The sequence below is a fragment of the Schistocerca piceifrons genome, chromosome 2, assembly GCF_021461385.2.
Source record: "Schistocerca piceifrons isolate TAMUIC-IGC-003096 chromosome 2, iqSchPice1.1, whole genome shotgun sequence".
In the NCBI taxonomy this organism is placed as follows: domain Eukaryota; kingdom Metazoa; phylum Arthropoda; class Insecta; order Orthoptera; family Acrididae; genus Schistocerca; species Schistocerca piceifrons.
In genome coordinates this window covers 675,026,599-675,039,252 of record NC_060139.1, presented here as the reverse complement: position 1 = coordinate 675,039,252, position 12,654 = coordinate 675,026,599, and the positions used below count along the sequence as shown (strand labels likewise).

General features: G+C 42.6%; 1 protein-coding gene across 1 annotated transcript in view; it reads left to right on the top strand.

Annotated features, from left to right (window-relative positions):
* Nucleotides 1–12,654, top strand: part of LOC124776795 (pancreatic triacylglycerol lipase-like) — a 161,505-nt gene that overhangs the window by 69,149 nt on the left and 79,702 nt on the right. The window contains exon 4 of the mRNA XM_047251935.1: nucleotides 4,139–4,269. Coding sequence (XP_047107891.1) covers nucleotides 4,139–4,269 — 131 coding nt within the window. The remainder of the gene's footprint in view (nucleotides 1–4,138; nucleotides 4,270–12,654) is intronic.

The following is a 12,654-nucleotide window of genomic DNA, read 5'->3' as shown; positions in this document are numbered from 1 at the left end:
CGGCATACCTTTCCTAGAAGGTCACACGGTGCCATACATGACGCTTTTCTTAGCAGCAAGGTCTTCTGCTAGTTGTGGTGAAGTGTAGAAATTATCAATTGTAAGGCACTAGCTTTTCTTGAGAAGAGGTGGCAATAAACAAATTGGACTGGTTGCTGTGGGCATTTCTGGTTTTGTCGATGACAAAGAGAAGAATGGGGGAATAACCTTGGGACTGTCCCTGATACAGACAAAATTTCACGCCACTATCGTGGTTAATCTTAGCCTTCTTAGAAACAGGTTGTGTGTCTGAACTCTATCAGAATTATGCTACACTCTAAAGTGGAACAACATGTTAACATAAAATTCCTCACAAAACTTAGAAACCTGCCAGAGAAACTTAGAAACCTGCCAGAGAAACTTAGAAACCTGCCAGAGAAACTTAGGTTTTGTTGAAACAAGTTTATGATGATCTGCGTCTCTTGTACACAAGTTTTCAAGTGTGGTAAGAGGTTCAAAGACAGGAGGGAAAACATCGAAGATGATCTGAAATCGGCCTCCCACTTTGAAAACTGAAGACAATGTGGAGAAGATTGTTAGAGAAGATCACTGCCTGAGCATTCGAGCAATTTCAGAACTTGCCTGCATCAATGAGGAAACTGCTTGACAGATTTTGCACGATGACCTGAGCATGACAAAGATTTGTGCTAAAGTGGTGCCAAGAATCCTCACAAATGAGCGAAAGCAACTTGCTCTCTTTAGTGGTAGATACTGAACCCAACCCAATCTAATCTCCCTTTTATATAAGACAAGACTCTCATCTATAATGACATCCCTCTCTGGAATACAAAGAATTTTGAATTTGTTATTGAGGTGTTCTAAAATGGTCCAGACTTCCTTAGCTTTGCCTGTGGATGGCTAGCAGGGTCATATCTTGTGTTTCCTGAAAAATTAAGGCATTTCTGTAGCATCAAAAATTGTTTGTAGCTAAGTAAATGGCAAAATATTGGAGTTTCAATTAGAGGATGTTTAGACCAATGCATCTGTAGCTTGGTTTCTTTATATTATTTTGTAACAGTATTATAGTAAAGACGACGTTTTATTTCATCACTATCTATGTCCTTCCAATCAGCAATGTTCTTTTCTCGAACTTATCTATTAGTCTCAGTCACTGAAATACTCATTATCTCATCATCAGTTATTTTACTTACATATTCCATCACATCGGAAGTCATTTTGTATGAAATCTGAAGGCATTCTGGTAAAGGGGATTTTGCAGTCACACATTTTCATACCATTTACAGATGCTGGAAAAACTAACATCACTTGAATCACTTTCTTGATCTGTCATCGCCTCACTAACACTTTCAGTGTGTGAAGTATCACATTTTGACCCACTAAATTCATATCAAACTCTGCATCACTCATCGTAACGAAAAATTGAAGGGAAAAACCAACCAGATGATAATTTTTTTTCACACAGTGCAAGCAAGTGGCAACTGGAACTTCTTCCCCTCTAACCTTGCATGCAGCTGACAGAGAGAGGGCTTCAAGTAGCTGTGAAGCTGACCATAGTAGTATTGTTGTGCTCTGTTGTGGCTACATTTGTAACTAACTAGACAAAATAATTTTCTCAATGATTTAAATTTCTGAACAAAATATTGTCAATATAGAAATGTATTCTCTCTCTTTTAAGTTTTTCTAAAAATTAAAATCCCAAGTATTTCCCAGGCTTTCAAGTGAAGGGTTTAAAATTTTCTTTCATTGCACTGTTCTGTAGTCATAACAAGTTATGTGTCACATAGAAATCACAGGACATCAGTTCTTGTTCAGATAGCAGCAGCTCTCTAAATGTGGGATGTTGTCTTCTTTCTTTTACCTGTTAAATGTTGACAAATAGCAGGCAATTTCCTTTCCAGTGTCTGGAGAATTTCACACAGCCACTCCATACTAATTGATGGTGACAATTTGGCATTAAATCACATGAGAGGATCCAACAGGGTGTAGTGTGTGAATACTGGTACATGCATGCCACATTTTGGAGGAGACCACCCAGTTTTCAGCTAGAGTTAGTCCAGAATTTTGTCAGTGATTTGCCCTCCATTTTGAGTGATTCCACTCAGTGCCAACTGCCTGTTAACATTTAGCTGCACAGCAAACCACCTATCTAAAATGTTTGGGAAGGAACTTTTTAGATATTTTCCTCTCATACTGATTCTATCAGTGATACTTGTAAAATTGTCACTTGTTTTACCTCTATACGCACTTTAATTTCTTGCTTATACATTTTACCCATTCCAAAATTTCCTTGTTTTGTTATGACAACTCTTTACAGTTATTATAATTTTCTATCTGATTTCAAACAATGGAAAATCGAGGATGAACTTTAACAATATTATGAAAAGGAAAGTTGCCACTCAACATAGAGCAGAGATGCTGAGTCAGTGTGCATCACATGCCATGTGTCTGTACCTGTCTGTCTGTCATCCATTTTTGATGAAGGCCTTACAGGTCGAAAGCTTTATTTGTGACAGTCTTTTTGTTGTGCCTACCTGTGACTCAGCATTTCTGCTATATGGTGACTGGCAACTTCCCTTTTCATAATATTGTTTCTCTCTGATTTCATTTATGAGGGTATATGTATTAGCAGTTGGGTACTAATGGTCATGTTATCATTTGCTTCATCCCAAACAAAAAACAAAACAAAACAAAAAATAAGAAGCAGCAGGTCACCTAACCCATGTTCTTAGGGTTCAGTTTATAGTTTGGTATGGGTATTTAAAAATATCTATCTGAATATTACTTCTTAGTGGACTACTGTGTGAAGCATGTAATTGATGCACTGAACAAGGAAATTAATATGCTGCTTCTACATGGTCCAGTCACATTCATGTGACCACCGCCTATATTCAAAGTCAGTGTGAAATAACCACTTGGACTGCAGGTGGCAGCACTAGCAGTGGATAGTATATAAAGCATGTCAGGGGGACACAGGAAACAGTGCAATCATTGTTGTAATGTGGAAATGGAGCAATTTATCTGACATCCAAAAGGGTATTGGCATTCAGGCCAAAGGTGGAAGCATTTCCAAAACAGCTAAGTTAGTAAACTGTTTGCGTGCCACCTTTGTTGAAGTATACTGTGCATGACAATATGACACTATCTAAAACCAGTGCCAAGGTAGCTGTGGTGCACTGTGGGCCATAGATGACAGAGGTGAACATGTGTGGGAGTATATGCAGGTAAAAAAATGTGCAACTGTTGAGCAACTGATCACCCAGATGAACCGAGGGGCTACCAACAGCGTTTCCTCAGTGACTGTTCAGTAAACATTGCTGCATATGGGCCTCTGCAGCAGGCACTGGTTCATGCACCCAGGCCACTGCTGTCCATTGGTAACAAAGGCTAGAATTTGCCTGCCAGTACTGCAGCTGGGCATCTAATGATTGTCAACAGATGGCCTTTTCAGATGAATCATGATTTATGCTCCATTGGTATGTATGGCATGAAATGTCTGAAAGCAAGCACCCTGCAACACACAAACTGTGGCACCTACCAGCAGGACAGTTCAAAATTTCATCCAGCTCACAGTTATGCGCATGGTTTGAAGAGTACCAGGATGAACTAATCATACCCTTTTTGAAAGCAAACTTCCTGCATTTAAATCTAATCAAGAATCTGTGGGATCATCTCAATCAATCTGTATGTTCCAAGGACTCTCAACCAAGGAGCCTAGTGCAACAGGCCATGGCACTGGAGTCTTCATGACTGCACATCCTTGTTGGTACCTTCTCATACCTAAGTGACTTTCTACCTATTCATTTTGCAGCAGCCCATGCTGCAAAAGGTGATTATTACGCTTTTGACAGGTGGTCACATTAATGTGTTTGGACATTGTACCCGCCTTGTATGGTATCCACTATTCATTTCGATGATAATTTTTACCCATATTGGTCACAGTCAACTCTGGCATGTAGCAGCAGCCAGTGAGGCAACACAGAGGCAGTGTGAACATCATTTACGTGACAATAATCACGAGACTTCATGTAATAATGTACAGACTTGCAGTGCAATAATGTTTCATGTTTTGTGGTTGCATAATACATGTAGAAAAGACAAGTAAACTTTCATAGCTCAAAAGTTTTATGCATATTTTCAGGATGTTGTGGATAGTATACCCCAGGCAGTTGACTGCCTAGGACTGTCGGCAACTACCAACAGCCTCCTCAGGAATTTCTTCAGGCCTCAGACAAATGAAAAAGTAAATACTCGCTTCTATCTGTATAACAGGTTTGTATTATAGCACCAGTAGTTACACAGGTTATTATTATTATTCTTTGAAAGTGGAAATGGGACATGACACTAACATTTTCTTTTAACAGGAAAGTACCTTACTATTAATAACTGAGAATGAGTTGGACTGTGTAATTTTTTAACAAGTGCACATCAGTAACAGCTATTCTTGAATAAGAGCACATTCTTAAGAAATTGTTTGTTGTTTGAGTTGTTGAGATGTGTTTGTTGTTTGAGTTGTTAAGATGTGAGGCTTGCTTAGAGAGCACAATGCAATAGATTTTTTCGAGTTTACACAAGAATTTACAATAAAGTACCAATTAATTGTTCTCCACAGATAAGTAGGATTTTCAGCCACGTATGTAATAGCTCTTTGGAGCAGGGTGTTTTCCCCGATAGACTGAAATATGCCATTGTAAAACCATTGCACAAAAAGGGGGATACGTCGGATGTCAACAACTACAGCCCAATCTCTCTTCTGAGAGCTCTATCAAAAATTTTTGAGAAAGTAATGTATTCAAGAGTAGCCTCCCATATTTGTAAAAATAAAGTACTAACAAAATGTCAGTTTGGTTTTCAGAAAGGCTTTTCAACAGAAAATGCTATATACGCTTTCACTGATCAAATATTAAATGCTCTGAATAACCGGACATCACCCATTGGTATTTTTTGTGATCTCTCAAAGGCCTTTGATTGTGTAAATCATGGAATTCTTTTAGATAAGCTAAATCATTATGGTTTGAGGGGGGGCAGTGCACAAATGGTTTAATTCATACTTAAGTGGAAGAATGCAGAAAGTTGAAATAAGTGGTTCATGTAATGTTAAAACAACAGCTGATTCCTCAAACTGGGGGGCTATCAGGTACGGGATCCCACGGGGTTCGGTCTTAGGTCCTTTACTGTTCTTGATATACATTAATGACTTACCATTCCACATTGATGAAGATGCAAAGTTACTTCTTTTTGCTGATGATACAAGTATAGCAATAACATCAAAAACCAAGAACTAAATGATGTAATTGTAAATGATGTTTTTCACAAAATTATTAAGTGGTTCTCAGCAAACGGACTCTCTTTAAATTTTGATAAAACACAGTATATACAGTTCCGTACAGTAAATGGCACAACTCCAGTAATAAATATAGACTTTGAACAGAAGTCTGTAGCTAAGGTAGAATTTTCAAAATTTTTAGGTGTGTCCATTGATGAGAGGTTAAACTGGAAGCAACACATTGATGGTCTGCTGAAACGTCTGAGTTCAGCTACGCATGCTATTAGGGTTATTGCAAATTTTAGTGATAAGAATCTCAGTAAATTAGCTTACTATGCCTACTTTCATTCCCTGCTTTCGTATGGCATCATATTCTGGGGTAATTCATTGTTGAGTAGAAAAGTATTCATTGCTCAAAAATGTGTAATCAGAATAATTGCTGGTGCCCACCCATGGTCATCCTGCAGACATCTATTTAAGGATCTAGGGATCCTCACAGTAACCCTGCAGTATATATATTCACTTATGAAATTTGTTGTTAATAATCCAACCCAGTTCAAAAGTAACAGTAGTGTGCATAGCTATAACACCAGGAGAAAGGATGATCTTCACTATGCAGGGTTAAATCTGACTTTGGCACAGAAAGGGGTAAATTATGCTGCCACAGAATTCTTTGGTCACCTAGCAAACAGAATCAAAAGCCTGACAGATAGCCAACCAACATTTAAAAATAAATTAAAAGAATTTCTAGATGACAACTCCTTCTACTCATTGGCTGAATTTTTAGATATAAATTAAGGGAGGGGAAAAATCCAACTTAAACATTAGTGTCATGCAATATTTTGTGTACTGTAATATCTTGTACAGACATCTTTTATTAACCTGACACGTTCCACATTATTACGAAGTGTCGTATTCATGATCTATGGAACAAGTATTAATCTAATCTTTAACAAGTAGATTAACTAGTTATCATAAGTCTAGGTTAGGTATCATTGGCTATTTACAAATGTAGAATAAATACAGCCAGATAGTCTACTTATTGGCAAAAGTATGCAGTGATAGGCACACACAAAAAATGAAACACGTGGAAATCCATTTTTAGTGAAGCAATTTGTTGTGAAGGAAGGAAGGAAGGAAGGAAGGTGGGCCTTTTTAAAGAACTTTAAACGGAAGTTGTAATCACAGACCAAGGAAGACACTACATAACATAAAAATTTCTAACAAATTAAATTTGTTTCCTTGACTGGGATGTGCTTTTCATGGACAACACACTGTCAGTTGACTATTTGTACTCACTTCATGGGCTGACTCAAAGCTTCACCTTGTCACATGTTTCCCTTCATACCTTCCAAGTGCATCAATGCATGATTTGCAAACTAGCAGTAAAATACCTGTAGAAAATGCTGCGTTACAATCAGAAGAGTCTGAAGTGATGGAAGGGAATAGCAAAGTTACAGAACAGGAAGGAAAAAATTAGGAAAAGATAAAAAATTAAAGCAAAATAGAAAAATAGTGGAGGGTAGCCCTAAAATTAATGGCTCTGATAGGAACTACAAACAGTATGAGAATTTGAAAGAAGAAGAAGAAGAAGAAGAAGAAGAAGAATAAGCTATGAGAAAAATCCTAGTATTCATAAATACATAATTAATATTCATAACTTAAAATAGATTGTAAAAGTAGTAATTCAGGAGGTGGAGCAGAAAATGTACTGCCAAAAGGCTGATAGTTAAAATGCTGGCTTTCCTTATGTACACTTTCATCTCATTGGATCTTGTATATTACCAACATAATCATTGGAGAATTGAAGGTTACTTGTTCACTCAAAACGGAGTTTTTATCATTGTGATCTCAGAAGGCATAATGTCCACAACTGAGGAGCACAAACTTTGCTTTACACATTTACCCCCCACCCCCTGCGGGTCCGGGGGTTAGCATAGGCCCGAGGTATTCCTGCCTGTCATAAGAGATGACTAAAAGGAGACTCACACTTTTCTGCCCTACAAGTTCAGGTCCCATTTTATGGTTTGACCTGCCACTTTCCAAATTCTACAGAAGTGCAGGCCATATGGGGAAGGATGCCTTACATGGTGCAGCACTTATCCATAGTGCTATTAGATTAGATCTCCTGAACCTCTTCTCGACATTGCTTTGCATCTCCACCTGCAATTCCACTATTTGGGCGAGCACACTTTCCGGAGTATGTCATCTTCTTTGGTTGCCTCCTGTCCTCTTTCGCCCCCATGATATTACTGGATTTCTTTGTATCCAATATCCAGCGTGGTACCTGGTCCATGATGGTGAGGCCGTCATGTACCCATTTGGTGATAGCCCCCTGACAACACACGGCTCGCACTGCTAATGCCTGAGCTGTGAAATCCCCATGTCTGCCAAGGAGTAGATGCCTGTCTTCTTGCGACTTCAGGACTCCCGGCAATGGCCGTCATGCCGGTTGGCCTTTGCTGTGGCTGGGTGGTGCCCGTGGGGAGAGTCCCTGATCATAGTAGGTGGCATCAGGGTGGATGACCCATGATGAAGCTGACTGTCATCTTTTGCTGGAGACCGAATGTCCCCTGCAGTCTCTAAGAAAAGAAGCATTGATTTCAATGCTGACAGGTATGACCCTAAATCATTTCCCTCCCTAACTACACCTTGGGAGGAACGTAGGGCTTCAGAGCGACAGGATCCATATTCGCCATGTTACTTAGTGTGCAGTAGGTCTGATGGGTAATCCTTTCTGGAAACAAAACCTCTCCTGTTTGTTGGCACCTGGAGGACAAGTTTGGGGAAGTGACATCGCTGTCCAAAATGCGCAATGGGTAAGTTTTGATTCATCCCCAACCCAGTCCCAGGCATTACTCACATGTGACAAGCTGGGTAATATTCCTGTTTTGGTCACTCCCCACAAAAGCCTCAATATGGTCCAGGGAATTATTTTTCATTGCGACCTCTTGTTACAGTCCGATGACAAGCTATGTACCAATTTAGAATGGCTTGGTGTTCATTTCGTCCAGCGCATTTACAGGGACCCAAAGACTATAGGGCTGCCACCAGTGCCTTCATTTGGCCTTTTATGGTGATTCATTACCTGAAAAGGTCAAGGTGATGGTGTGCCGATGTGACATCAAACCCTATGTCCTTCCCCCTATGCGGTGCTTTAAGTCCGGGAAATTCAGGCACATGTCCTCCCGGTGCCCTTCCAGTGGCATATGTAGATACTGCACATGTTTGCTGCATCTGAATACTCAATGTGCACCTCCTCCGACCTGTGTGAACTGTGGACAGCATCACTCCCTCTGCTCGCCGGACTGCCCATACTCCAAAAGCAGCGAAAAATTATGGAGTACAAGACCCTGGACAGGCTGTCTTACTGCGAGGCTAAACTCAAGTATGAAAGACAACCCTGTTCCCATGCTATCTTCTTATGCTGCCATCATGACGGCATTGCCATCGATGACGCTGTTACGCTCATCATCTAAGTTTGCTCTAGTGCACCCTCAGGGCCACTCATCTTCCTCCCCCCTCCAATTGACTGGTGGAACATATTTCTTTGTTGCTCCCAAAGCTTCAACTTTAGGAGCATTGTCCCCCAAAATGCCGGGGACATCTGTCCCCTTCCCCCACTTGGAGAAGTAACAGCTTCCTCCAGCTCCTCTTACGTGGAAGGGGTCCCTTGGGAATAACCTTCCATGGTCTAACCCCCCCCCCCCCCCCTCCCCCCCGTTATCCAGTTGACACCAGCTAGTGGTTGAAAGAGCCACTGACTACCACTTCCAAGAAGCCCTCCCAGACAGCCCCTAAGGAGCAGCGAGAGGGCAAAGCTTCAAAAAAGTAGTCCACTAAGAAATGGGAGCCTCCAGAGCCCCCTACTCCAGCACTGCCCAACGGCTCTGCATCAAAGGACAAGGTGGAGATTCTGGCATCCCCTGCAGACCTAGATCTCGCTGATGCCTAAGATGCAATGGTATTGGATGCCAACAATCAACCAGTGGTGACAGGTGATGGTGAGGCCTAATTTGCCTTCTTGGTCACTCCATGCCACCCCAGATGACAGAAAGCCTCATTCTCCAGTGGGACTGCAATGGTTTTTTCTCCCACCTGGCTGAGTTACGTCAAATTTCAAGCATTACACCTGCTTTTTACATTGTCATTCAAGAGATATGGTTTCCTGCAATGCAGACCCCCCACCCTTCGTGGCTATTGGGGATACCACAAAAACTGTCCTGCCTGTGGCAGACTGTGAGGTTGAGTATGTATTTTCTTCCTTACCTCTGTCTGTAGCGAACCTGTGCCCCTTCAAACACCTTTAGAGGCTGTGGCTGTCAGGGTGAGGACAATACAGGAAATTACCATCTGTAACGTCTATCTCCTTCCAGATGGTGAAGCACCACCCCATGTTTTGGCTGCACTCATTTCACAATTCCCCTCACTTTTTCTCCTTCTGGGTGATTTTAACACCCATAACCCTTTTTGGGGTGGAGCCTAGGTTAATAGCCATGGCAAAGATGTTGAGAACCTACTAACTCACCTCGACCTTTGCCTCCTAAATACAGGTGCCCCCACACACGTCATTGTGGCACATGGCATACATTTGGCCATTGATCTCTTGGTTTGCAGACCTGGCCTTCTCCCATCTATCCACTGGAGAGCACATGACAAGTTGTATGGTAGTGATCACTTCCCCATCTTCCTGTCACTACCCTGGCCTGATAACCATGGCCACCTACCCAGATGGGTTGGCAGACTGTGAAGCCTTCACCTCTGCTGTCACCACTGAATCTCCCCCACATGGTGCCAGCAATGTGGTGGTTGAACAGGCCACTACAATGATCATTTCTGCAATGGAAAACACGATTTCTTTTATCTTAGGTGTCTCCAGTGAAAGACAGTACCGTGGCGGTTGCCGGGTATTGCTAAGGCCATTAAAGAGTGTAGGCGGGCTCTAAAGAAACATAAGCGGCACCCTTCCCTGGAGCACCTAATAGCTTTTAAATGGCTACATTCCCACATTTGCCAGCTTATAAAAAGACAGAAACAGGAGTGTCGGGAGAGCTGCATGTCGACCATTAGGTGACATACATCACCTTCCCAAGTCTGGATGAAGATCAGCCGTATTTTGGGTACCAGACACCAACAGGCATCCCTGGCGTTAACATCAATGGTGTGTTATCTACTGATGCAAATGTGATTTCCGACCACTTTGCTGAGCACTATGCTCAAACTTCTGCATCAGAGAATCACACCCCAGCCTTTTGCATCCTCAAATGGCGGATGGAAGGGAAAGTCCTCTCATTCACTACAGACCACAGTGAACCCTATAAAGACCCATATACTGAGTGGGAGCTCCTCAGCGCCCTTGCACAGTGCCCTGACACAGCTCCTGGGCTGGATCGGATCCACAGTCAGATGATTAAACATCTCTTGTCCGACTACAAGCAACATCTCCTTGTCATCTTCAACCGGATCTGGTGTGATGGCATCCTTCAACTGCAATGGCGGGAGAGCACCATCATTCTGGTGTTCAAACCCGGTAAAAATTCGCTTGATGTGGATAGCTATTGGCCCATTAGCCTCACAAACATTCTTTGTAACCTGCTGGCTCCCCTGTGAGTCCTGGTGTTAGAATAGGCCAGAAGTATTCCTGCCAGTCGTAAGATGCTACTAAATGGAGTCTCTCATGTTTCAGCCATTGTGATGGTCCACTGTAGGGTTTGACCTCCATTTTTCAAAATTTTCCCAAAGAGCGAGCCAATTGGGGAAGAGCACCTTACATGGTGCATAGTGTCCATCATGTGCTGAGACCTCTCGCATCTTTCGTTGACGTGGATCTGCATTTTTGCTCATTCTCCAGCTGTTGGGTGAGGTCATCCTTCTGGGTGCGTTTTCTTCCATCCTCTGTGCAGTATTGCTTTCTGCACTGTCGACGATAATGGATATCTTAGCAGCACGGTAGCCAGTCTGTTGTGGTGGGACTGCCATGTACGCTGTTGGTTGTAGCCCCCTGGCCACACAGGGATCGCTCTGCTGATGCCTGTGCCGTTAACTCCCCACATACGCCAAGGGGTAGATGCCTGTCACCCTGGGGAATGAGGACTCCCAATAATGACCATCCTGTCAGGTGGCCTTTGCTGCGGCTGGGTGGCACTTGTGGGGAAGGCCCCTGGTCGGAGTGGGTGTCATCAGGGTGGATGACACGTCATGAAGCATAGTATGTCATTTCTTGTTGGTGGTCTAACACCAACAGTCTCTAAGTGGTCAATGTCTAACTTCAGTTCTAAGAAATATGACCCCAAATCATGTAGAACTTCCCCCCCAGCCTTTCACACCCTCAAACAGCGGATGGAAAGGAAAGTCTTCTCGTTCACTACATGCCACAGTGAACTCTATAACGTCCCCTTCATAGAGTGGGAGCTTCTCAGCATCATGGAACGTTGCCCTAACATGGCTCCTGGGCTGGATTGGATCCACAATCAGATGACTAAAAATCTCTCGTCTGACTACAAGCAACATCTCTTCGTCATCATCAGCCGGATCTGGTGTGATGGTGTCTTTCCATCACAATGGCAGGAGAGCACCATCATTCCGGTGCTAAAACCCAGTAGATATCCGCTTGATATGGATAGCTATTGGCCCATTAGCCTCACCAATGTTCTCTGTAAGCTGCTGGAACATATGGTGTGTCAGCAGTTGGGTTAGGTCCTGGAGTCACGTGGCCTACTACCTCGATGTCAGGGCGGCTTCTGCCAGGGTCGCTGTACCACCGATAATCTTGTGTCCCTTGAGTCTGCCATCAGAACAGCCTTTTCCAAATGCCAACATCTGGTTTCCGTCTTTTTTGACTTACTTAAAGCAAATGACATGACCTGGCAACATCATATCCTTGCCACATTGTATGAGTGGTGTCTCCGAGGCCTGCTTCTGATTTTTATCCAAAACATCCTGTTGCTCTGTATTTTTCATATCTAAGTTGGTGCCTCTCATAGTTCTCCCCATATTCAGGAGAATGGCGTTCTGCAGGGCTCCGTATTGAGTGTATCTCTATTTTTAGTGGCCATTAACAGACTAGCAGCAGCTGTAGGGGTGTTGGTCTCCCCTTCTCTGTATGTGGATGACTTCTGCATTTTGTAATGCTCCTCCAGTACTGTTGTTGCTGAGTGGCACCTACAGGGAGCCATTCACAAGGTGAAGTCATGGGCTCTAGCCCATGGCTTCCAGTTTTCAGCCGCGAAGTTGTGTGTCACGCACTTCTGTCAGTCGTATTATTCATCCGGAACCAGAACTTTATCTTAATGACAATCCAGTCACTGTAGTGGAGACATACCGATTCTTAGGACTGGTTTTCGGTGCCCAATTGACTTGGCTACCTCACCTTTGTCAGCTTAAGCAGAAGT